The 23,014-nt window shown below is 40.9% G+C and overlaps 3 protein-coding genes across 3 annotated transcripts; 2 read left to right on the top strand and 1 right to left on the bottom strand.

Annotated features, from left to right (window-relative positions):
• Nucleotides 1-232: 232 nt before the first annotated feature.
• txndc12 (thioredoxin domain containing 12 (endoplasmic reticulum)) lies at nt 233-3,561 on the bottom strand. The gene is made up of 7 exons (XM_012815377.3): nt 3,399-3,561; nt 2,679-2,739; nt 2,436-2,488; nt 2,187-2,260; nt 1,657-1,726; nt 1,353-1,436; nt 233-1,085 (listed from the first exon to the last, which is right to left on the bottom strand). Exons 1-7 carry the CDS (start codon nt 3,493-3,495, stop codon nt 1,006-1,008), a joined length of 519 nt encoding a protein of 172 aa, XP_012670831.1. The 5' UTR covers nt 3,496-3,561; the 3' UTR covers nt 233-1,005.
• A 501-nt stretch (nt 3,562-4,062) lies between these two features.
• On the top strand, nt 4,063-13,767 carry abcb8 (ATP-binding cassette, sub-family B (MDR/TAP), member 8). The gene is made up of 16 exons (XM_012815391.3): nt 4,063-4,387; nt 8,182-8,506; nt 8,997-9,152; nt 9,296-9,390; nt 9,643-9,748; nt 9,978-10,139; nt 10,446-10,531; nt 10,749-10,846; nt 10,988-11,093; nt 11,276-11,309; nt 11,424-11,560; nt 11,681-11,775; nt 11,856-11,989; nt 12,370-12,517; nt 12,691-12,941; nt 13,370-13,767. The coding sequence occupies exons 1-16, from the start codon at nt 4,269-4,271 to the stop codon at nt 13,451-13,453; spliced, it is 2,136 nt and encodes a 711-aa protein (XP_012670845.2). The 5' UTR covers nt 4,063-4,268; the 3' UTR covers nt 13,454-13,767.
• A 267-nt stretch (nt 13,768-14,034) lies between these two features.
• Nucleotides 14,035-22,291, top strand: cdk5 (cyclin-dependent kinase 5). The gene is made up of 12 exons (XM_012815369.3): nt 14,035-14,258; nt 15,431-15,519; nt 15,615-15,682; nt 15,803-15,863; nt 16,046-16,102; nt 16,357-16,452; nt 17,158-17,232; nt 18,281-18,377; nt 18,510-18,579; nt 19,173-19,233; nt 19,423-19,503; nt 20,578-22,291. The coding sequence occupies exons 1-12, from the start codon at nt 14,222-14,224 to the stop codon at nt 20,662-20,664; spliced, it is 879 nt and encodes a 292-aa protein (XP_012670823.1). The 5' UTR covers nt 14,035-14,221; the 3' UTR covers nt 20,665-22,291.
• The last annotated feature ends 723 nt before the right edge of the window (nt 22,292-23,014 follow it).

Here is a 23,014-nt window from a genome sequence, read left to right as displayed (position 1 = left end):
GGTTTTTTGTCATACGTTGTTTTTCTTCACTTCTGACTTTTCTTCACTTCTAATATAATGCACTGTTATTACTTTACTTTTTTGATAGCTGGAAATGCAGCGGATAAACATTAGTATGCCATCATGACTGTACAAATGCAGTTGAATCTAAGGGGAAGGCAATTAAATGTTAAGTGGCTATCTGAAAGAGTTAAGTCATACTCAGGCAAATGCAATACAATTAACCAATGTCTTGGTATAAAACTGTTTAGTTAACTTTATTCTTAAACTTGGCTGAATACATACATGTAGAAAAAAACAGTGTGGCAAAAGACTTTTATCACACAGATCAGTTCTTAATAACATACTTCAGTAGAGCCAATATGCGTCACAGGCCAATTCACATTTCCACAGATAAAAACTATTCTACAAAACCAAGGCCATGGTATCACTTGGGGATTATAAATCCATCAATTTGGCAGGAATAAAGACATTGCGAGATCTGGATGCCCATAAGCATATGTGAAACTGGGTTTTTGTACAGAATTGTACCATAAAGATGAAGTACCCAAGGCCCTTTAAAAAGCTGAACTGCGGCACATTGTATGACATGGACAGACATAGGCTATAAAGGGATGGTGTATTACTTCACGTACATGTTTCAGATTCCCTGTGGAGTACACGTATAGGACTCGACACTCCTCAGTATATTGCATTTCATGACATTGCCAAATAAAACATAAAAAACAGACTATATAGCACCTGGTGATATCAGCGAAGAGACAAAGTGATGTCAAATTTGGTTCTCAAAATGCAATGCACAGCAGCAGAAGCATTGTCTGACTGATTCATCTGGTGTGCAAAAGGGTGAAACAGGTAAACGGACCAGAGGGTTCATGGATGAATAGTAATGCTATAGCCAAAGTTTTGCCAGGGTTGTTGGGAGAAGTGGTTATGGTGGTGGCTGTAACTGGTTGTGGTATGGTGAGTTGTGCCCTCTTGGACGTCTGCATTACTCCTTGTGGCTCACAGTTCATCCCCAACATGCTGCTTCCTGAATGCATCACCGGTGAGCTTCTCCTGAGCCTCCTTCATGCCTGACAAAACTTTAGAAGAAAGTGGAGTGGAGTCTGAGGCTAGTCTGTTACAGTACATAATTTTGAATGTTTTAAAAGTACAAAAAGGCTGATAAAAGATAATCACAGTATGAGCTACTCTAGATATAACGTGTCAGCAGTCACAACAATCATATGCATTTTAATGTTTTTCATATGAAGGACATTTTTATTATTTCCCCAAATGAATTCTAAACTTCCAATGAGTCCAAGGCTATCCACACACAGATTGTTGACAGACGTTACAGTGATGATTACCTTGGTCTGCATTGCTGTAGAAATACTTGTAGTTTGGGTTTCCATTTTTATTAGTTATCTCACTGCGAACTTTGCCACTAGGATCTAAAGCATAACAGAGAAAAACATGACATGTAGATACACTCACAATTTACTCGTTACTGTTGGGAATTAACCAACTTGTAATCAGCACATCACAAATCCATTTATTTTGAATGATCTATGAGGTGTTCTGCCATAGAGAAGAGTTTTCAATGTCTCCATTTCAGACAAAGTGATGCATGCTAAGGGATATTGCTAAGTTATGTAGACTTTATTCACTAACCAAGGAAAATAATTCTGGGAATGTAGCCACCATCTGGGCTGAACTGCTCATCTTTAGGCTCCTCTTCATCCTGTGAACATGACAAACACACAATGATAAAGTGTTTTTCAGCATATTGTGCAGTGCTCCATCCAAAGTAACAATAGTCTCCTGGTGTCAGGCATATAGTATTACTATATTTGAATGGAGAAAACCATGAGGGATTTGTTCTGAATGTGGGAGGAAAGGGTTAGTGTGTGTGTTTGAAATTCCTGAACCAACCCGATACTTTGGGAACACAGTAGTAGGGCAGACATCTATGGCTAAGACAACAATATCAACAAACGTGAATGGACCTTTTGTCAAGTTTGTTGGTAGGTTTTGGTCTGTAGGGGGTTGTCAGTCTTTTTAGCATCAGATCCCACCACAACCCAATACTGACATTTTTAAACTTAATACCAACCTGTCTTGTGCCAAGTACCAGGTTTACAACTGACCCCACTGGACTAGTGTAACAGCTTCATATAGGTTGTATTGATGTAAAGCCTTACCTCAAGGTTCACCATAACAAAGTTGTGGGCAAGCTCTGAAATCTCCTTTGATTCAGCAAACTTAGGCTTCAAAGCTAAATATAAAAGGCGATTGTTAATAAAGTGCAGTGCTATAATTTAGTTAATAATTTGCCAGGATGGGAAATGATTTTCCAGTTATCCAACACTTGTTTTATTGAGAGCTACTTAGAGGTACTGAGAGTTTACTTAGAGTTGACTTATCCAGTTTTGAAAGCCATGATGACCTACCTTTACAGGCGCCGCACCAGGTCTTATGAATGATGACCATGAGAGGTAGGCCACTGTAAAAAAAGAGAAAGTCAGGGCAGGGCAGGGTTACACTTCTGGATAGATAAGTGAACTGAAGTCGCACCCATAAAGAACAATACACACATAGCACTGATTTACAGACGGATATGAGGAGCGACTGCCATGGGGAGAACATTTGAGAGAACATGAATTAATGTTCTTTTTGGAAATGCTTAACGTTACCTTGCATCTGCCTCTTTCTTCCCATCTTCCAAAGAACGCCAGTTAATGTGGTCCCCAAACCCTGCAAGAAGACTATACTGAGTGACTTTCTTACGAACAAGAATTTTGACAGTAACGTTAGTGTTTTGTAGCATTAAGCCACAACGCAGTGATGGAACATAAAATACTGATAAGTGCTTCTGTAACAAGGACAACGACTGGGCGCACTTCGTAGTCAAAACAACAACTGAAACTATGCCTTATGAATCAAGTTTAGTGTTTGTTATTAGCTTAAATTACAGCTAGAACATCGCTTCTTGTATCAGGAAGACTTGCAAACCTGGTTATATCACCTGGTTTGCTTAAACTGAACTGATTCACTCAACTAACGTAGTCAACATTAACTTTAAAACATTGGCTGACTTTAGACGGATAACTAACAGTTAGCTGGCTAAATGACCTGACGTAGCAAACATTTGGGATCAGTTGAGCTAACTAGCTAAAAAGGCAGGATAGCTGGAATGCTATCGCTAATAGTTTAATACATTTTTATCACACCTCGCTGACAATTTCTGTACACCTTATCAAAACAACGGTGGGTGTTATTCGAGTATTTATGACTAGATATACCCATCTTATCCCAGCTATGTCATAGCTATCGGTCGTAACTTTACGTTAGATATAATTACATATCTTCATGTCTTCAATGTAGGGTAACATTTCGTGGTTAAGATAACTCACCTTTCCCATTTCCTTCGGCAGCAACTTTCCCAAGGTGGGACACCAGGAAAATGGGTAGAAATGAAAATAATGCTATATTTATTACTGGGGCCTGCATGGTTAGATTTTCTGTACAATCAATGTGCTAACAACTACAACGTTAGCATGGATTTACAACGGAAATATCAACTGAAGAGGCAGTGCATGTTTCCTTTCCAACCAATCAATCGATGGTTGGGATTCTGACACTACACAAGACATGATTGGTAAGTAGCACAATCTCCGCCCACTACACTTGGACCTGTTCATCGCCCACTAATCAGCGCCTGTCTAATTTGTCAAAAGCTGAATTACACAAAGGACACAATTTTACCATTTACCACAGCACGATTCACGAGCGATGTAAAATATTGGGAAGTATGACATGAATACAATTGGGAATATATGAAATTAAAATATTTAAACCTTTTACAGAGGCGAATGCGGAGCAAAAATGTACTCGAGCATTTTTTGTGAGAGTCAAATTATTTATCCTGTAGTTGCACAAATATAATAGTTCATAGATAAGGAAAAGTCTGGGCTGAAACACAATCACAGCATAGCCCGTACAGTGTATGAGGACTTTGACCTTACAAACTATTTCCATAGGTGGCAGTAATATACTACCTGGCAGGAAAATGGCGACTGAAATAAGAGCCAGTCCTGCACCTCTATGTCTATGGTCCTGCAGCGGATCTTTGCAACCATGGCAACAGCAACTGGGTAAAGGGTTTTGAGAAGAAATGCATGCTGGGGCGGAAAAGTATGGCAGCCTTCTGTTGCTCTTTTAACCTCATCGAGTAAAATAAAACTTAGAGTTCTATTCAATGAATTGCGATTGCAATTCTGTTTATGACAATGTCTTCCTTATTACGTTGTAGTCGGTTTACAAGAACTGCCAATGCACCGATACTTTCTCGGCCCTTGCACTCGCACATCAATAAGACACGAGAGCTATGGACACACACACGGTACGTTAATATGTTTTATCCATTTCAGTTCACACTAGTTAGCTAACCAGCAATAATTAACTTAGCGTTGAAGTCATGCACTTTGGTAGTCCTCAAAGTTAAGGTCACAATATTTCTGAAATGAAAAACGAGAACATTTCCAGTTCGGAGGTTAATATATCATTGAAATATCCATTTTTGTTTCTATGAATTCACAAAAGGGGGACAGTTCCGGTTTCGTGTACTTTGACCATGGTATGTTAACTGTTAGACTATGGTGAAGGTCGACTAATAAAATCATGCAATGGTAGCTTGATCCAGTAGAGGAGACTGAACAACCAATACAATTGCAATACTTTTGATAGGTGTCTGTTCCCAGCCATATTATGACTAACCTCAGATAGACAAGCAATACCCGGCTGAGATTTATCGCTCGTCGCTTTCTAAAAAATAAACTCGGTTAGGGGGTCTGAAAAGTCACTAAGTCTACACTGACAACACCGTGGCTGCGGTCGACTAGTCGAAATAAAGGAATACGTCCTGTGTCCTTTCATAACCTCTTTTCCTTGACTTCGATGGAAAACGTCATGAGGTCAAGAAAAGATGCAAGAGGCAGACGTAATTGACGTGGGTCTTGTTGTTGCCGCAATTAATTGTGGGACGACATTATCTCCTTTCCTTTCGTAAAGATGGCCTCTTATCATGGCAGCCACTTCCGGATCATTTTACTCAGGAACCTTCTTAAACAAAAAAGACTTTCTGACTGCAGCCTGTGAGTGTGTGTGTGTGTGTGTGTGTCCACTTAGCTAAGGGCAACCGCCGGTGGCAAAGGCAGATGGGGTGTGCGTCTCCAGTGTGGCCCCTCTGGCTGCTTAACTCCAGACACATCCACTGTAGCCCCCCACCTAGCCAGCAGATCCAGCCCAATGATGGATGGGTCCTATATGCTGGCTAGCCAGAATGGATGGTGGACCGCTTGGCCAGTGACCTGTCACTTGCAGCAACTTCTTTCTTCTCATCTGGGCATGCTCCCCAGCGGCGGTGACGATGAAGAGCTTTGTGGCATCCCATCCCTGCGGTCTTGGTTCTTCAGTCCTGGGTAGCGTTCTAGGATGGACTGAGAAGATGGTGGACCCAGTATACACCAAGGCTCAGCAGAGGGTGCCCTCCAGGTGGCAGTCAACCTAAAGCCCATGGGTTCGGCCCAGTCGGCTGTTCAGGCAGGAGGGAAGGTGTTCAAGGGCGACAATCTTCCTGCTGTCGCCCCGCGTCAGTGTAACGCTGGCTGAGGTGCTGGGCTGCGAGGCGCTGCAGCTGGGCAATGGTGTGCAACATGCCCTGGTTCCCTGCATCGGTAGCATCCCTCGGACTGTTCTACTGCCTCCGGGGCCCCCGCTTTGGTCGCTGTGGAGATGCAGCCATGACCTGATGATTCGCCTTTTCTTCCTCATCACTCCCTTCCAGATCAGTCTGGCACACTTGACGTTTCGTGCCTGGGGACCGCAAGACGTACTCCACTCGAATGTGCTTTCTGGCCACAAGCCCCGGATAAATGCCTGGGGTGCGAGCTCCTCCTGATTGCTGTCATAAAAGGCCGGGTAGCCCCGTCGGGCTTACAGGTGCAAGTCGGAAGCATAGGCGCCCAGGCTCTCCTTCTCGCACTGGCAGTGGGCAACCAGCTTGTCATGGGAAAACGGCTCTCGCTGCAACTTACGCCTGAATGTTAGCCTGGTCAACCAGCTCAAATCGGAACTTTATACACCTGGCTGACAAACGGATGGTTCCATCCCACCCTGACCGGTCTGCCAGGTCCCTCTGGAATGCCCCATGTTATCAAGAAGCCCAGAGTGGTAAGCACTTGTAAGGGAACCGGCCAATGTGTGACTCCTCGCAACTCTAGTACTCTAAAGCCGGACCCAATTATGCACAGACTTCCAAGAGGATAGCTTTTGGAAATCTGAAACGGTTGATAAGCCAATCCTCACCACCATCATCAGCGCCATCTCTAAATACATGTTCCGTTTCAATTTTGCCATTTACAGTATCCTCTAATGAGGCTAAGGCAATAAGGATCGTTATTAGACTCTATGTTTTATAGCATAGCATTAGCACATGCTTACTTGTCCATTCATTTACTGCATACACCTTGATGTGATATTATTTCCAATAAAGCACATGTGTCCATACTGAGCAAATCATTTTGAAGGCCTACAGACTTGTAAGCTAGTAACGTTAGTAGTTGTGATGCATAGGCTCTCAGTGTGTGTCTCAAGTGTCGCCAACTGAAAAAAAAAACATTCGAAATATGCGTATGCCAGACATGAAGTTGGTGTGGAGGAATGCACATTCTTGCGTTCATTTCACTCTTGATACATCTAATCATGAGTGTGAAAGATGGTGTGCGCAACGTTTTTGTGCGTATGCAACGATTGTACATGAGGCCCCTGGAGCACCCTGCCCTCCATGGCGAGCGCAACCTGGTCCTCTTTCTCCTCGACCGACCAGGCTCCGAAGCGTGCTGCTAGCTAAACTTGGACAAGGTAGGTCTTGAGCGGGCCTTCATTGTTCCCTGTTGTCATGGTGGTGGTCCTGGCGTACCTGCAGTGGCATGCCCGGGTTCTGGCGGGCTGCCAGAGTGGACCACTTGCTCCCTCTCGTCCGCCAGGGCAGAGGGCGCGCTGGCTTTTTCAGCGGCTCCTTCCTGCCGCCCACAGGGCGGGGACACACTGGGGTTCAGCCTTGTCAAGGCTGTTGGAATATTGCCCTTTGGCTGCGCTCCTCCCCGCTGCAGTTGGTCGATGACATTTTTGATGATTTCTAGGGTGATCATCCCGTATCCCACTTCTGACACCTTTGTAATGTAGAGCCGTTTATTGTGACGCACACAGGAAAAACTGATATTTAATGGGAAAACACAGAACGGACGTCTAATATCTACATAACACAGTGGGTAAGGGTGGACAAATACGCTTACTGCACAGGATCAAATATACATACATCTACATGTATCACACAGACTAAAATGGTAACAGAAATACACACTTATGCACACAAGAAGCAAGTACATTCCAAAATGGAACACAATTACTGAACATTCTCGCTACATTGGCACAGCACTCTGGGATCACTACATCACATTCTCACACATGTGGAACACGCTACACCCCTGCACATTACACTATAATAAAAATAAAAATAATTCTAATCCACAAAATAAAGCAACAGCTGTGGAAGCACATTATTGAGGTTAAATCCCAACATGCACTATCAACACGCAAAGTATGGGGAGCTGCAAGATGCTTCCCATATCATCAAACAGTGATATTGATTGGTTGTCCACGATGGAAATGTCATTCTGTGCAACAGTGTTTTGATTTAGAAGCTACTAACTACGATGTAACTTGTGTAAGCAGTGAGTGGTGCAACCGAAAATATGACACAACTTCTGCTCAACTGGTGCAACTGACTGCTGGCCAGTTTGCGGCGTGTTCTTTAAGGTCGAAGCTCATGGGCACTTAAAGAAATGTCAAAGGAACAACCTAATTTAGCTTATAATGTAGCCAAACTATGACAGCCAAGGTCATAATATTTCTTAGATAAAGTACTACCAACTAAAATGTCAACGTGATGGGAGAAATTAGATATTTTACTAAGAAATCCCTCTTATAGCTATCAGATGCACAAACTTCATATAAGATCTTGTACTGTTGGCAAGAACTGCCTTAAGAAATTGCCATGCCTGTCTTGAGAGGTCGTACTGATCTAACTTGGAGCGTTTTTTTTTTAATGAAATATTTCTGTTCTTTGAATTATAGGTGTTTTCAGCAGTGGCAGTGTCTCCGTGTCGATGGACAGTCCGGCAGTGCTGTAATGCGTCTCTTTGGCCATGCCAGAAAAGCACTGTGTCTTTCAGCTGCCCGTGGCTCAAAACCTTCAAAGGTTTCCCTGAAGTTTCTTATTGGACCTGCCGCCCTTACTGTCACTGCCAGGGCTTTTATCAATGTGGCATATTGCCAGGAGGACATCAACAATAATGTGCCTGTAGAGGTCCAAGCCACAGAGAAGACTCCGGAGTTCCATTGGACTGTTCTCTGGGAGTTTGTGCGGCCTCAGATCCTAGCCCTATTAGGGGCTGTCATTGTAAGTGACTCAGTTCAGCTAGGCCCAGCTTCTGTCTGTTAATGTTACGTGTGTCAAATCATACACTGGATGATGCAAAACCAATTCTGGTTTCTTTCTGTATGTTTTGGGAAAATAGTAGTTCATGGTAGTACCTGTGAAGATAAAGTACTGAGTTCCCCTTACTTCTGGAAAGTCAAAAGGACAGCAGTGTTGCTAATGGAATCAATCACCTGGTCTGAGCCTCACAGGACGTTTTATTAGCATAACAAAATAAAACATCACCTCCTTGGCCTTACCCAGTCAAATAGTTACATTTTTCATTTGAAACATTTCAAAATGGATGTTATCGATTGAAGCCTTTAGAGCTGCTTTTAAGCAAAAGCTAAATTCACTATATTGTTTTTGTACATGATATTGTTGTATTTTATTTGTTAACAATAAATGTAGTTAGTCTAATTAAAATGGCAAGAGGAATATGAAAATGTACTGAGAATTAATTTGCTTACAGCTTGCTTTTGGAGCTGCACTCTTAAATATTCAGATCCCCATGATTCTGGGCGAACTGGTGAATGTGGTGGCCCGACAAATGAGAGAACAGGCTGGCAGTTATGTCAGAGACATGCGGGGACCCGCCTTCAAGCTGCTGACACTCTACTGTATCCAGGTACTGACATTTACACAGAGTTTGAAAATGGCTTACACTGAGATCTTTAGGTTATTAAATAGATAAGTGTTTACTAGAACAATGAATATAAAGATGCTTGCAGTTGCTTTGATGCTGTTACACCATGCTACTCTGATTCCCAGGGGGCCCTGACCAGTGGCTACATCGTCCTTCTGTCCAGAGTAGGGGAGCGGGTGGCTGCCGACATGAGGAAAACCCTCTTTGCATCGTTGCTTAGGTAATTGTCAGACCATATTAACACTGACATGTTCCTATAAATATATAAGCCCATGACCTGATTACAGCAAGGTAAATAAATGATTATAGGAGGTCTGGGACCATTCTCATGTTTATAGAATATGAAAACTGACTGTATGTAGCTGTTCTTACTTGATTATGAAGAGCCTAATATATATATTTATTTCAACAATAAAACTATGCATGCAAGGCATTTTGACATGAAGGATAAGGAAATTCAGTATAATTTCAGACAAGATGTGGCCTTCTTTGATGCTAACAAAACTGGCCACCTTGTGAATCGTTTGACTGCCGACATTCAGGAGTTCAAGTCCTCTTTCAAACTGGTTATCTCTCAGGTATGGAGGGTTCCACTTAATCCTATTTGTTAATCCACGTCTAAAACTCAGCTACTTCGTTTGGCCTTCGTTTGGTTTTAATGTCAACTGTAATACAGCGTCCACATACAAATGAAAGCAGGCCGTATGTTTCAGTAGTGTTAAGAATGAGAACGTAGCTGTCTGTGAATGAATCACAGTTCAATGAACGGTGACCTTTTCTCTGTGCTTGTGACTGTTGTGCTTGTAGGGTTTGCGGAGCTCCACTCAGACGGTGGGTTGCTTTGTGTCGCTGTACATGATTTCCCCTAAGCTCACAGGCCTCACTGTAGTGGTCCTGCCCTGTCTGGTGGGTGCGGGGGCCATCATTGGCTCCTTCCTACGGCAGCTCTCCAGAAAAGCCCAGGAGCAGGTAAACACATGCTACTACATCAGATGGGTTTAACATGATTTACCATGGTTTTATTCACAACATACATGTCACTTTGACTAGCAAAGTATCAAAATAAATTTAATTTGACACTTTAATTCATTTAAATGGTTTACATTGTGTTAGAATTGTATGAGAATGGCACAGACATTGACTTGACAACGTATAATTTGTTGTAATCTAACTAGATCCTAGACTCTTAACACTTTTGCAGTTATATGGTTCTGGAGGGAATCAGCTGAAGACTCTTGGAACCTTATACTTCCTAATTTGTTGTGTCTCATTTAGGTCTCAAAAGCTACAGGGGTGGCAGATGAGGCTCTGGGCAACGTGCGGACAGTGCGAGCTTTTGCCATGGAGGACCGAGAGCTGCAGTGAGAATTGCACTAATCCCCTTTCCCATTAACTTTTATACTTTCAATTATGTCTTCATTAGCTGAGAAGGGGACTAGCACAGCTGGCTTGAGATGTCACAATGTCAAGGCATGATCAAATTTGATTTTGTAGGAAGCCTGTTTGATTATGGGTTTAAAAAAATCTTTCCCCCATTTCTGAAAAAAAAAAAACTGAACTTTGTTGTATATCTTACAGGTTGTATTCAGTTGAGGTGGATAAATCTTGTGAAATGAATGAAGCACTGGGAAGTGGCATAGCTGTGTTCCAAGGCCTTTCAAACGTAGTTTTGAACTGTGAGCATTTTCAATACACGTGTTTATGGTGCATATTATACCTGCCTAGTATCTAGGAGATACTAACTATGAATACTGAGTAATTGGAATTAGCATCACGTTATTTCCAAATATCATGTTTTTTTTTATCCATCCTTACAGGCATTGTTCTTGGCACAATTTTCGCTGGTGGGTCCTTGATGGCAGGTGATGAGATGTCTGCTGGTGATTTGATGTCTTTCCTGGTGGCGTCCCAAACTGTGCAAAGGTAAATCACTCATATGTTCTAAATCACTTATAAATCACGTGTATGTTCTAAATCACTCTTATGGTCTAAATCACTCTTATGTTACTCTGGCCATGTTCTAAATCAGTGATTCTGAAGGGCTTAGACTGGTCTAGCATGATTCAAAATGGACAGAAGTCACATTTCAGTCCCTCTCTTTTTAGATCTTTAGCCAGTATTTCAATCTTGTTTGGACAGGTGAGTAGAAATGTCCCATCATTTAAGCTTTCATTTCTTCAAAATGTTTGACTACTTCAGTTATTAATGAGCAAATGACTAATCTCCAACGTGGGTGCCACTGGTTGTTTTTAGATGGTGAGAGGATGCAGTGCAGGTGCCCGTGTTTTTGAGTACATGTCTCTGGAGCCAAGCATCCCCCTGACTGGTGGAGGCCGCATCCCTACTGAGTCTCTCATTGGACGAGTGGACTTCATGAACATCAACTTCTGGTAAGTTTTTTTTTTTTTTTTTTTTTTTAATCAATAGTCACAGATATTTAAGAGGATGACACTGGAATTGTCATTGGTAGTGATTCATGATACTGGTGTAACTGTCAACTCTTCTTTCAGCTATCCCACAAGGCCTGGTCACCACATCTTGAAGAACCTAAATCTGACTCTACCTTCTTCTAAAACTGTCGCGATTGTTGGACAGTCTGGTGGAGGTATTGATTTTTACTTTTTGACAGTATTAGAATAATAGTCGTGAACATGATCATAAACATCACTGTCCAAATGTCTTTAGGAAAGTCTACAGTTGCTGCTTTACTGGAGCGATTCTATGACCCAGCAAGTGGAGTCGTCATGCTGGATGGACTGGATATCAAAACACTGGACCCCTCCTGGCTCAGAGGGAAAGTTATTGGATTTATCAACCAGGTCTGTGTGGTTTTGTTCTGTCTTGCCTAACTTTGATATTTTTAGTATGTAATTGCATTCATGCCCTTGTCCATTCAAAATACAGCAGAGATGCCAAGAAATACATAATATACCATCATCATATAATGTCATTATGTAAGTGTGTTGCTTTTTTGGGTTAGTAAGGCTCAGGAGAGTTATGGTCTACTTAGAACTGTGTTTAAATTGATGACGGCTTGTTACAAACCCAAATAAATATGTGTACAGGTTCCTGCTTATATAGTACTGGGGATAAAACACAGAAAGACAAACAAGTAAAATTTTCCTCCCCTGTTCACTACAACTGTACTTACATATTCAACATCTCCGTTAACATAAATATTCCTCTGTTATATCCACAGGAGCCAGTGCTCTTTGGCACATCTGTATTGGAGAATATCCGCTTTGGGAAACCTGAGGCCTCTGACGCTGAGGTAATCTCTGCAGCCAAGCAAGCAAATGCACATGGCTTCATCACTGGTTTTCCAGATGGGTACAACACTGTTGTCGGTAAGTGAAAAAAAAAAAAAAAATCACATATAGTACATACTAACAAGGGCTCACCTGGTGATCCTTTCTGTTGGTGTAATGGGCACTAGTTAAATGCTGCAAATGTGCACTAGAAGTGTGATAGACTTATGGATACTGGGGCAACTGATACCCAGCTGTCTACCTTGTCGCAGGTGAGCGTGGGGCGACGCTCTCGGGAGGTCAGAAGCAGCGCATTGCCATCGCACGCGCCCTGATCAAGAACCCCAGGATCCTCATCCTAGACGAGGCCACCAGCGCACTGGACGCCGAGTCAGAGAGTGTTGTGCAGGAGGCCCTGGACCGGGCCACAACGGGCCGCACTGTCCTCATCATCGCCCACCGCCTCAGCACTATCCAGGGGGCTGACCTGATTTGTGTCATGAGCAACGGCCATATCGTGGAGGTGAGGAAGGGAACACAAATACCTCTTTCAAAGTCAGCCTAACCCTAACCACCATTACAAGGACAGCGTGTCCATTACACATTTATGTTTCAAATGTACTGCCATAGGTGGATAGTAGGAGAAGCTGTTTCAATGAGGGATAAACAGTGAAATTCAAAATAATGGAAACATTGAAATATTAAAAAGATTTAGACAACATCGCAGTATGAAAAGTTGTAAGATTATGTCTAGAATTGAAAGGATGTTTGTCATTCATGTTCACATTGTGTTTGTAACCCAAACTAAAATAGGGACAATTTCTGCAGCCTGGCTCTAGCTATTCATGAACCGATAGAAACATGTTGTGTATTGAGAAAAAGAACCAAGCCTCATTTGCTTGTGAAGCATGTGATTGACCACTGGATGTCCCTCTCACTTTTTCTTTGCAGGCTGGCTCGCACTTGGAGTTGCTCAGCAAGGGAGGACTTTACGCTGAGCTGATTCGCAGGCAGAGGTCTGAGGGAAAGAAATGAACCTGTAGACAGTTTTCACTGGACAGATTGTAGAACATACCCTTTTAAATGAGGAGTCTCGTTATCTCAAGTGAAAGCACCGAACATATGTATTTATTTATGAGATTATGTTTACTGATTTAAAAACATAATGTGTATATGGAGCACTTATATTTTTAAATTTTATACATAATATTTACCTATTAAAATGGTCAATACATCATAAAATAATGCCAGCATAAGGGTGAACATTTTCATAGAACACACTGGCTAGTAATATGTAATAAAGTGTACAGAACGTGCTGTCTAAAACTAATAAATGTGTCTTGAATGTAGCAGTCAGTGAATTCTTATTTCTCCAACTCATTTGAGACCATGAATAGTCTACATGAGATGAAGACAGGCAGCACCGGATGTATAATGAATCTTAAAAATTGTACAAGTATATATTAAAGAAACTTGGAAAAACAAGATTCTGATGCGAGGCCATTTTATGCACATGAAAAGAAATGGGAAAAGCCAAATGCCATGCCTTGACCCATCCCAGGCGACACATTGTTTGGTTTGTGTTGTTAAACATTGGCGAGGTTAACCGAGGGGAAATGCAGTGGATAAACCATTGATTGGGATCAACAGTCTAGTTACTAAAGCTCATGCTGCAATTCGTCATTTTGCCGGTAGATGACCACAGATCTCAGACTCATTTTGACGTTGCCTCTAAATTCCACTCCCAACATTTGGGATTGAGAATTGCCCCAGCTATTTTTAGGCTGGCTTCGTTTACAAACCATGCAGAAATATGAGAAGCTTGAGAAAATCGGAGAGGGTAAGACATTTTTCAATTCACAATTAGTGTTGAAGGGTGGGATTAATGTTACTAGTGACATCAAGCTCTTTAGCCAATGTAGCATATGTTGGTTTACCGTGGCAATGGCCTGCTAATTGATAATATTGTGTAGCCTCAGCTAACCCTATCAGATCCAACCTGTTCAGTGGAATTGATAAAGCTGTCACATTAGGTATGTCCAATGGGATGAACACTCTGCTAGCTAACTGGTTTAGTTATGAAAAATTACGAGGTATTGCTATGTCACAAGTAACACACCAGAAAATCCAACCGAGATGTAGCTAACATTAGCTTACTATCCTAGCTAGCTAGCTAGTCCAAGTACCTTCATGCTGCAATGGCTATTTTTGCTTTCATAGCAAGGTTGGTAGCAAGCTGGCCAGAGAAAACGTAACATGGCTTGCTGCTTAGTTATAATGTTGACCAAATTGTGTTACTTTGCCAGTAGGCGTCAACTGAAAGCACGAACCTGCACAAATAACGTTATCTCCTAAACCTACCATAGCATCTAATAGTAACGTTTGCTGGCTATTATATCTGGTTAGCCGGTTTACTGGTTACTTTTGGACGTCGGCTGACAAATTAGCTAGCCAGCTAGGTGATGACAGAAACAATACCTTTGCCGTCTGGGTATTGGCTTTAGTACTAGTGATAGATATAGATTCCCTAGCCCTTGGCTCGAAATGTTTAGCCTGCAGGTACGGGGACAGCCAACGACAGCTTAAATAGCTCAAGTTCTCAGTGTAACCTCATTTACTAATTAGCTAAGGTGGAACGTAGCGGGGCCATTCAAAACAACAATTTACAGCCACTATCCCGTAGTTAAAGCTAACGGCACATTAAACATATTGGTTAACGTTGTTTTTAAGAAGTTGAACTGTCACTTTGAGCTGGGGTAACGTTACTGAATGGTACCGCTACCGTTAACAATTTCTAGCTGGGCAGTGATGATTGGGGACCAGCTAAGTTATGGGTTCATGTAACGTTAGTTTGGTGGATCCAGAGCAACACAAATGGTATTCAACTATCATTGCCATGTTAACCGCATTGTTTAGACCTCGGGTGGTTATGTCTCTTCTTGGACTGGAGTTACAGTCGAGGTGTTTAAACAAATGGGAACAAGTCAAGACTTGTGTACCCCTTTTTTCCAGGCACATATGGAACTGTCTTTAAGGCAAAGAATCGTGAGACTCATGAGATAGTGGCCCTGAAAAGAGTCAGGCTGGACGATGACGATGAGGTATGCTTTGATTTAAACGCACCAATTACGTTGAACATAACATTACAAGTGATGATAAATTAATCAGCATGTATATTTGAAATAATTTTCTTTAGGGCGTCCCAAGCTCAGCATTACGAGAAATATGTCTGCTGAAAGAACTGAAGCATAAAAACATTGTCAGGTACGAGTAGCGCATGCTGTGTCAGGTGTTTTATTGCTACAGGATAATTAAAGGTATACACATGTTGCACATAAGGCTGTCAAGCAAAAAAATTGACAATAAATTGTTTTGCATTCTAAGGTTGCATGACGTCCTTCACAGTGATAAGAAGCTTACTTTAGTTTTTGAATACTGTGATCAGGTGAGGAGCCAGCTAATCGACCAAATGTAACCTATTTCTTTGTGAACATTTTGTTCAATTGTTTGAATAATTAGTAATGGTATGCAGCTTCGTTGTGTACCATACAGTCACAGTCTGGTCACCAAGTTTTCTCACATTATAGAGAGATATTTAAAGGTGTTGTCTCACTCTCTCCCGCTTAGGACTTAAAGAAGTATTTTGATAGCTGCAATGGTGACTTGGATCCAGAGATTGTAAAGGTGAGTGGACTCCAGTAAGATGACCGAATATTATAATACTTTACCCTCATGTTCATCTTCTGTATGGTATGATTACTACAGCATCATGGTGAAACATAACAACCTGGACATGGAAATAGACACTTTTTGTATGTTGTTCAGACAACCCTGTTTTAAGGCTTTGATTTGAGTGAAGAGTGTCTGTGGTTGTTAAAGAATATTTTGAGTAATTCAGATTGTTTTATATTGTTTATGTTCTGTTGGTCCCTCTGTAGTCATTCATGTACCAGTTACTAAAGGGGCTAGCCTTCTGCCACAGTCGGAATGTGCTGCACAGAGACCTGAAGCCACAGAATTTGCTCATTAACAGGGTAGGTTGGAGTGCTGCGCTGACCTTTGAGTTCCTCTAAAGACTTTGCTCAAGTCATTCAAGATTTCCACTTATTCTGTGGTGATGTAGTATGTCAAAACAAGCAGCTGCAAAAGCTATTATGTATGAATTAGTGTGGTATTGCCTACTTATGTGTCCTGTACTTCAAACAGCTCCATGTCATTTGATTTTTACTTATGCTTTATTGTTTCAGTTTATGTAATACTGCATGTGTATAATTGAAGTAAATTATTGCTGAGTCTGGGGCAGACAAAGCTCCCTTCCCATCTGGGTAAATTTGTGGTCATTGCCGTAATTGGAAGAGCAAAAACAAAAGCAAAAAGTAGGTTATGGCTATTAATGTCCACTGTAATTAAGCAAATAAGACAATGAACATAATGAGAGACAAAACTATGAATAGTTGCTCTTGCAACTACATGTAATATTTACTAGTGTAGATCCTCTATTTAGACATTCTACATCACCCAGAATTCCTTCTATGTATGTCTTTTATGTCCAGTGGGACTGCTGCAATTGTTACTATATACAGTGTAATTAAAGCTCCTCCTTGCTCAGTGTTTTCCGCTGTTGGAATATTGTTTTGTTAACAATTTCACAATGTTTATGTGCTTTGTTAGTTTGTTGCAGATGCATGCATTATCACTCATATCACACTGTGCTGTTATGATTTACTTTTGCTTCGTAGAATGGAGAACTGAAGTTAGCGGACTTTGGCTTGGCCCGAGCCTTTGGGATTCCAGTGCGATGTTACTCTGCAGAAGTAAGTCACTCACAGGCCTCCCATGTAGTGCGGCTCCTGCAGTAAAGCATTATTCAGCAGAGCAAACGTGTAATTAAAGGCAGATTCAAAATCCACTGGAGACACCAGACACTCCCGTTTTGTGATTAAAATACAATCAGGTGAAATTGTCTATGCTATGGGAATGAAAAGTGAATTAATTTGATTTAAGTGTTTAAAACCTTAGTTCTCTCTGTGCTGCTTAGTTAGGCAATGATTGAACCCCCTTGTACTGTTAAAAGGGAATTTAGTTTTTCCGTGGTTTTTCTCCAGTGAAATTAAAACTTAAGGCTAACTTATTTAATGTATTCTCAAACTCCAGTAAACCCCACATGCCCTCAGAAGTGCAGACTCTATAGTCCTTTTTAGACGGAGATCGCGCAATAATCATATCTTTTGCTTGTTTATACTGACCCGAATAGCAAAACAAGAACAAGGAAAATGCTATACATACATTTTCATAGCCAGCAGGTAGAAGGAAAATCTATTGATGAGTCATCACCACATCATTGTATTTACATTTAGCTTGAACGCATTCAAGTCAGAGCTGGGTAATATCATGTCGGACGTTCTTAATTCCGAGTCTCGGATGCGCCATAACGTATGCATCAAAATTGACACTTTTAAAAACAATGATGGGTGAACTTAGTTTTCGTGGGCTCTTGGAAGCCGTGCACATTTATAGCAATGTACAGACTCAAACAAAGTTGATGTGCATCATGTACATGTTCATTTTCAATTCATGTCAGATTTGTGTGTTCTGACAACACATTAGTCCTGCTTCTTTTTCCTTAGCTGCTAAGCTGCGTTACACCCTTGTTCCGCTATGCCGGCTGTACCTTTTTACACGTTGTTCTGCGTCTGTGACTACCTCCTATGCCTCACCTCAGAACATTTTAGCGGTAAAGCGGAATGACACCTAAAACATCTTATAGTAACTTCTGGCAGGACAGAATCTAGGCTGAAACCCTCTCTGAAAAAAGCTGCTTTTTTTAATTGTTCACCCAGTGACTTTTGTGCCCTTTCCCAGGTGGTGACGTTATGGTACAGACCACCAGATGTGCTGTTTGGTGCTAAGCTTTACTCTACCTCTATTGACATGTGGTCAGCCGGATGCATATTTGCAGGTGAGAAATGACACATGGATAGCAATCTGAAATGCAACGTCCTTTTTTGGGTGGTGTTCGTCACCATAAAGATTTGGTGGACATCTTTTTAAGGTTTCTGATGTTATCCCTGTTGGGTCCTGTACATTTCAGAGTTGGCTAATGCTGGAAGACCCCTATTCCCTGGTAATGACGTTGATGACCAGTTGAAGAGGATCTTCAGATATCCTTTACAATGAGGAGGGAGCCTTTAGATCTCCCCTGCTGTTTCCATTGAAAATCTGCATCAAAAGTGAATTGGATGCATCACACATTACCGGTTAAACAGCACAGGATGTCTTGTCGACAGCACTTTGTGAATGTGTTGAGATTTTATGAGTAGTTTGAGGTGAAGTCCTCGGATAAGATGGGTTCATATTCATTCACATTTAGGTCAAAACCCTCATGTCTGATTCTGATGAAGACCCATATCGACCAATTTTCAATTAAAATGGTAACAATATTGCTGATATAGTAATATATATTGCAAAATTCATATCCTGAATAGCCCAGTGTTCTACTCATATCAGTGGTCCAGTTCCAAGTGAAAGTAAACGCTACAGTGCATAAATTACTTCAGATTCATATAAGTGTGGATGAAAGTGTTATTAGTGAAACCACCAGATGGTGTTGGTTTGCATTTTTACTCCCTGTAAGATGACTGTTTGCATCTTTTCAGAAACCACTTGTTTAATATATTGTTTGGCACTGCAGGGATTGATATCAGTCTTAGGGACCATTGGTGAGCGCATTAAGTTTTCTTTAATGACTTTGCACGTTGCTGGGGACACCAACAGAGGAACAGTGGCAGACAATGACCAAACTACCAGACTATAAGGTAAGAGCACGCTACTTCTCCCCTCTGCTCTGCATGGCCATCTTATGCTGGTGGCTTTCTGGGAGTTTGCCTTGAGATGATGGGTTGTTTAAATTTGTATTAAAGATTCATGAACATTTTAGAGCTCAATCAATTACATTCTACACATATACAATCCTGAAGATGTCTTAACACTGTTTGTCTTAACAGCCGTATCCCATGTACCCTGCCACTACATCTCTGGTGAATGTTGTCCCTAAACTAAGTAGCACTGGACGGGACCTGCTCCAGGTATGTTCAAACAAAGACGTCTCCACTGGGGTCAACAGAGGAGTACTTTCACAGTAGTCTGGACAAGGGATTTTTCCCATTGAAATGTTGTTTGGAGGTTGCTTGTACAGTGTACTTGGTTTATTAGCTATTTACATTATATGACCTTGCCCCCTGTTGCTGGCGTGCCTACCCAGTGTACTTGGGTGTACATAACCCATATGGCTTGTGCTGTGCTGTTGGACTCAACTAGTCAGCTAGCATGAATAACAATGAGATGCACCTGAGCCCAATTTATCAGAAGTACAGTGAAGTGGCACATTTTGGAGAATCTATTTGCATTGCGCTACAGGAACTGAGGTGTGGCCCTATGTACGATGGCTGTGTATTCATCCTGAAAGCCATATTTGTGATTACAAGAAAAGCTTTGAGTTTAAGATTGAGGATTTCTTTTGACAATGCATAGAGTAGGATATTGATTTTCCTGTGCAGTCCCGGAACAATGCGGTATTCGGGAGTAGCACAGCATAATATATGGGCTCTATTAGACAGGTTTCTGTCTAGAGCAAGTCAGGCAATTATTATTAGTTATGTATTGTTCAGTGTTGTTAATTTAGGTTCATAGGATATGTATAATGTCATGCCAGTTGGCAATGTGGTGATAGAGCCAAGTTGTGAAAAAAGTTATTTAATGCATTCATTAAGTACAGTAAATTTACAAAATTGGCTGTGAATTTCTTCCTCAGCACTTATAGAATTTAATCTGTAATTACTTATGTAATTTATTCTGTCTTCAGAGAGGTCTCTGATGTCCAGGTCCGATGGTCTTAATTGGATTTAGATATCCAAAGATGAATCTGCGCCTTGTATGTGGCTCAAACTAAATTGAATAGAATTTATAGAAAATAGAATTTTGCATTTTAAGCAAACTATCATTTAAAGTCTTTAGCATATTCCGTAATGTGCAATTATACTGTATTTAGGGGGATTTAGTATTAAAAGTTGTAGTAGAATTACATGATTGCATACCTCTTTCTTGTGCTTGAATACCTCATTAGGCACTCAGTCATTTTAACATCTGTTTCTCTTCTGCAGAATCTTTTGAAGTGCAACCCAGTTCAGCGAATCTCAGCCGAAGAGGCCTTGCAGCACCCGTACTTCGCTGACTTCTGCCCGCCATAGGTGCCAAGCCCACCGAGCCACAGTCAACAATCTGGATCAGTACTGTCACTCCCGCGGGGGGGATTTCACAAAACAGATTCACTGGATCTGCCGGCTACAAAAGACTTTTCTCTCACCATACTGTCCTGTTCTGTACTGTCCAAACTAAGCTCATAGCCTAACCAGTGCATACCACAAATACCACCAAAATGTAACCTTTTTGACAACAGCAGGTCACTTGTGGTGCCTGTTGAAAATCAAGTGAATACAAGTGACTCTGACCTGCACAGTACACAAGCTGTTCTGTTTTGTGAAATACTCTTCTGCTCTGCTGTAGGACCCTTGTCTACTGTAGTTCCTCCTTCCTGTCTAGACTTTGCCTCTGAACCCAACTTCATTTGACATAATGGGACTGAAGTCAGTCCCTGTGCAGGTATGTCTGTGTGCTGTCTGTTTAGCCATTACACACACTACTACACACAAGAACCAACCATGTGTTTTAGTTTCTGTAGCGTTCCACAAATCCAGAACCGTCTGAGCCACTTGCCAAATTTCTTTAGCACTGTCTGACCTCTCTGAGCATTTGGAGAATTCTGCAGCGTCTGTCCTTAACTGCCTTGTTGAGGTACATGCACATTTCGAGTACAGTTCTAAATGACATGGCATTGTGCGTTCATCATATAGACCACAGCATTTCACCAGTGGATTGATAACTGACTAACAGTGTGAGCTTCTGCTGTTGCAAGAATGCTGAGTATCATGGAAAAAGCCTGATTGATCAAATTTTATGTTTGATCAAATGGTTGGGAACTACAAATGATCTGTATAGTTTTGTTTATTTTTGCACTTGAAGCAAGGTCAAAACAATCAGTGTCGGCCAGACAGACTTGCATCTTTTTCAATGATTAGTGATAATAGTTATGCCACCAGCTAACTTTCATAGAAGATTTTAAGGTGAAGTGGACGTATTTATACGTATAACTGCTGGGCTTTTCTGTTACTGCTTTTGAACATCTTTCTCATTTCAGTGCACTTTGTAGTTTAGTAGTGGATGACAGGTGATAAGGTCATCTTTCTCTCAACATTCATTTGGAGTTAAACCTCTTGAGCAACCATTTCCTGCATACTACAGCAAATGGCATTGTTTATGAAAAGTGGACCAGACCTATGAGTCAGTTCTTAATGTTTTATTTGTAGTTTAGGTTATTATTTTTTATTAACAAGAAGTTTTGATGTTTTTCTTGTAATATTGGCTTTGCCTAATTTTGCAGTTAATATACGATTCCTCTCAAACACCGGTTCATCTTGGCTTTTGTATTATCTTAAATGAAGCTAGGAAATATAACACATTCAACTGCAATGATTTTTTTTGTTATCCTCAATTTCTTTTTTGTAAAGACCACATCATTTTAGATTTTTATGTCAACACAATATTTTAGAATGCATGTATTTATTTATAATTGAATGTTCGTGTGTTGGCATTAAACATTTTGTTTCCAGTACAACAGAATGTCACTTTTTTGACTTGGTAGCATTTCTCTGCTTTGAATGATGGGGTGCAACATCTTTTGCTCCACCTTGTATTTTGTGACTGTATGATATATTTTCATTGATTTACAACTGAAAATAAACTGGTGGAGCACAATAAGTATGAAGCAGTTATTATTACTATTGTGAAAAGTAATTTCTTAAAGATCTAGTCTAGTCTGTAAGGTACGAGCAAATCATTATGGGGTGAATTGTAATCAAAAATGTGTAATTATGAGTAATAACTAGTGCTGTCAAACGATTAAAATATTTAATCGCGATTAATCGCATTTATGTCATAGTTAACTCAAAATGAATCGCGATTAATCGCAAATTTGTATCTATTCTAAATGTCCCTTCGTTTATTTATTTTTTCCATAATTTAATTTTTATTTTAATGCCCTTATCAACATGGAAAAGTGGATTGGCTTGCTTTATGCAAATGTTTTATTTTATTGAAAACCAACATTGCCAAACAGGGCGGTACAAAATAAAATTATAAAGTGCACATTCCAGGTAAACAAGGACTCAGCCTATAGGGCAGTTAAACCATGGCTTAATATTTTCTTTTTTTCAAGTTTGCTGGGAACATAGCAGTCAGGCCTTTTATTTCAGAAACAATGAACCGTAACAGTTAGGTTACCAATAAAAGGTAAGCCTACTACTTCTTTGCTTTCAGCCAGCTGCCTGTTGACATTTTCAGACAACAGTGAAGCTTGCTTCTTTTGCACAACACAACTTTTAAAAGTAAACTTTCCATTCAGAAGCTTTTTATCATCCATTTAGCCGTATTGCGCTCACCATTCACTCAAACCGTAACGTTAGCCTACTGCACAGTTTGCGA

This window comes from Clupea harengus, chromosome 22, assembly GCF_900700415.2.
Source record: "Clupea harengus chromosome 22, Ch_v2.0.2, whole genome shotgun sequence".
In the NCBI taxonomy this organism is placed as follows: Eukaryota; Metazoa; Chordata; class Actinopteri; order Clupeiformes; family Clupeidae; genus Clupea; species Clupea harengus.
This window is presented reverse-complemented; position numbering and strand designations above follow the sequence as displayed.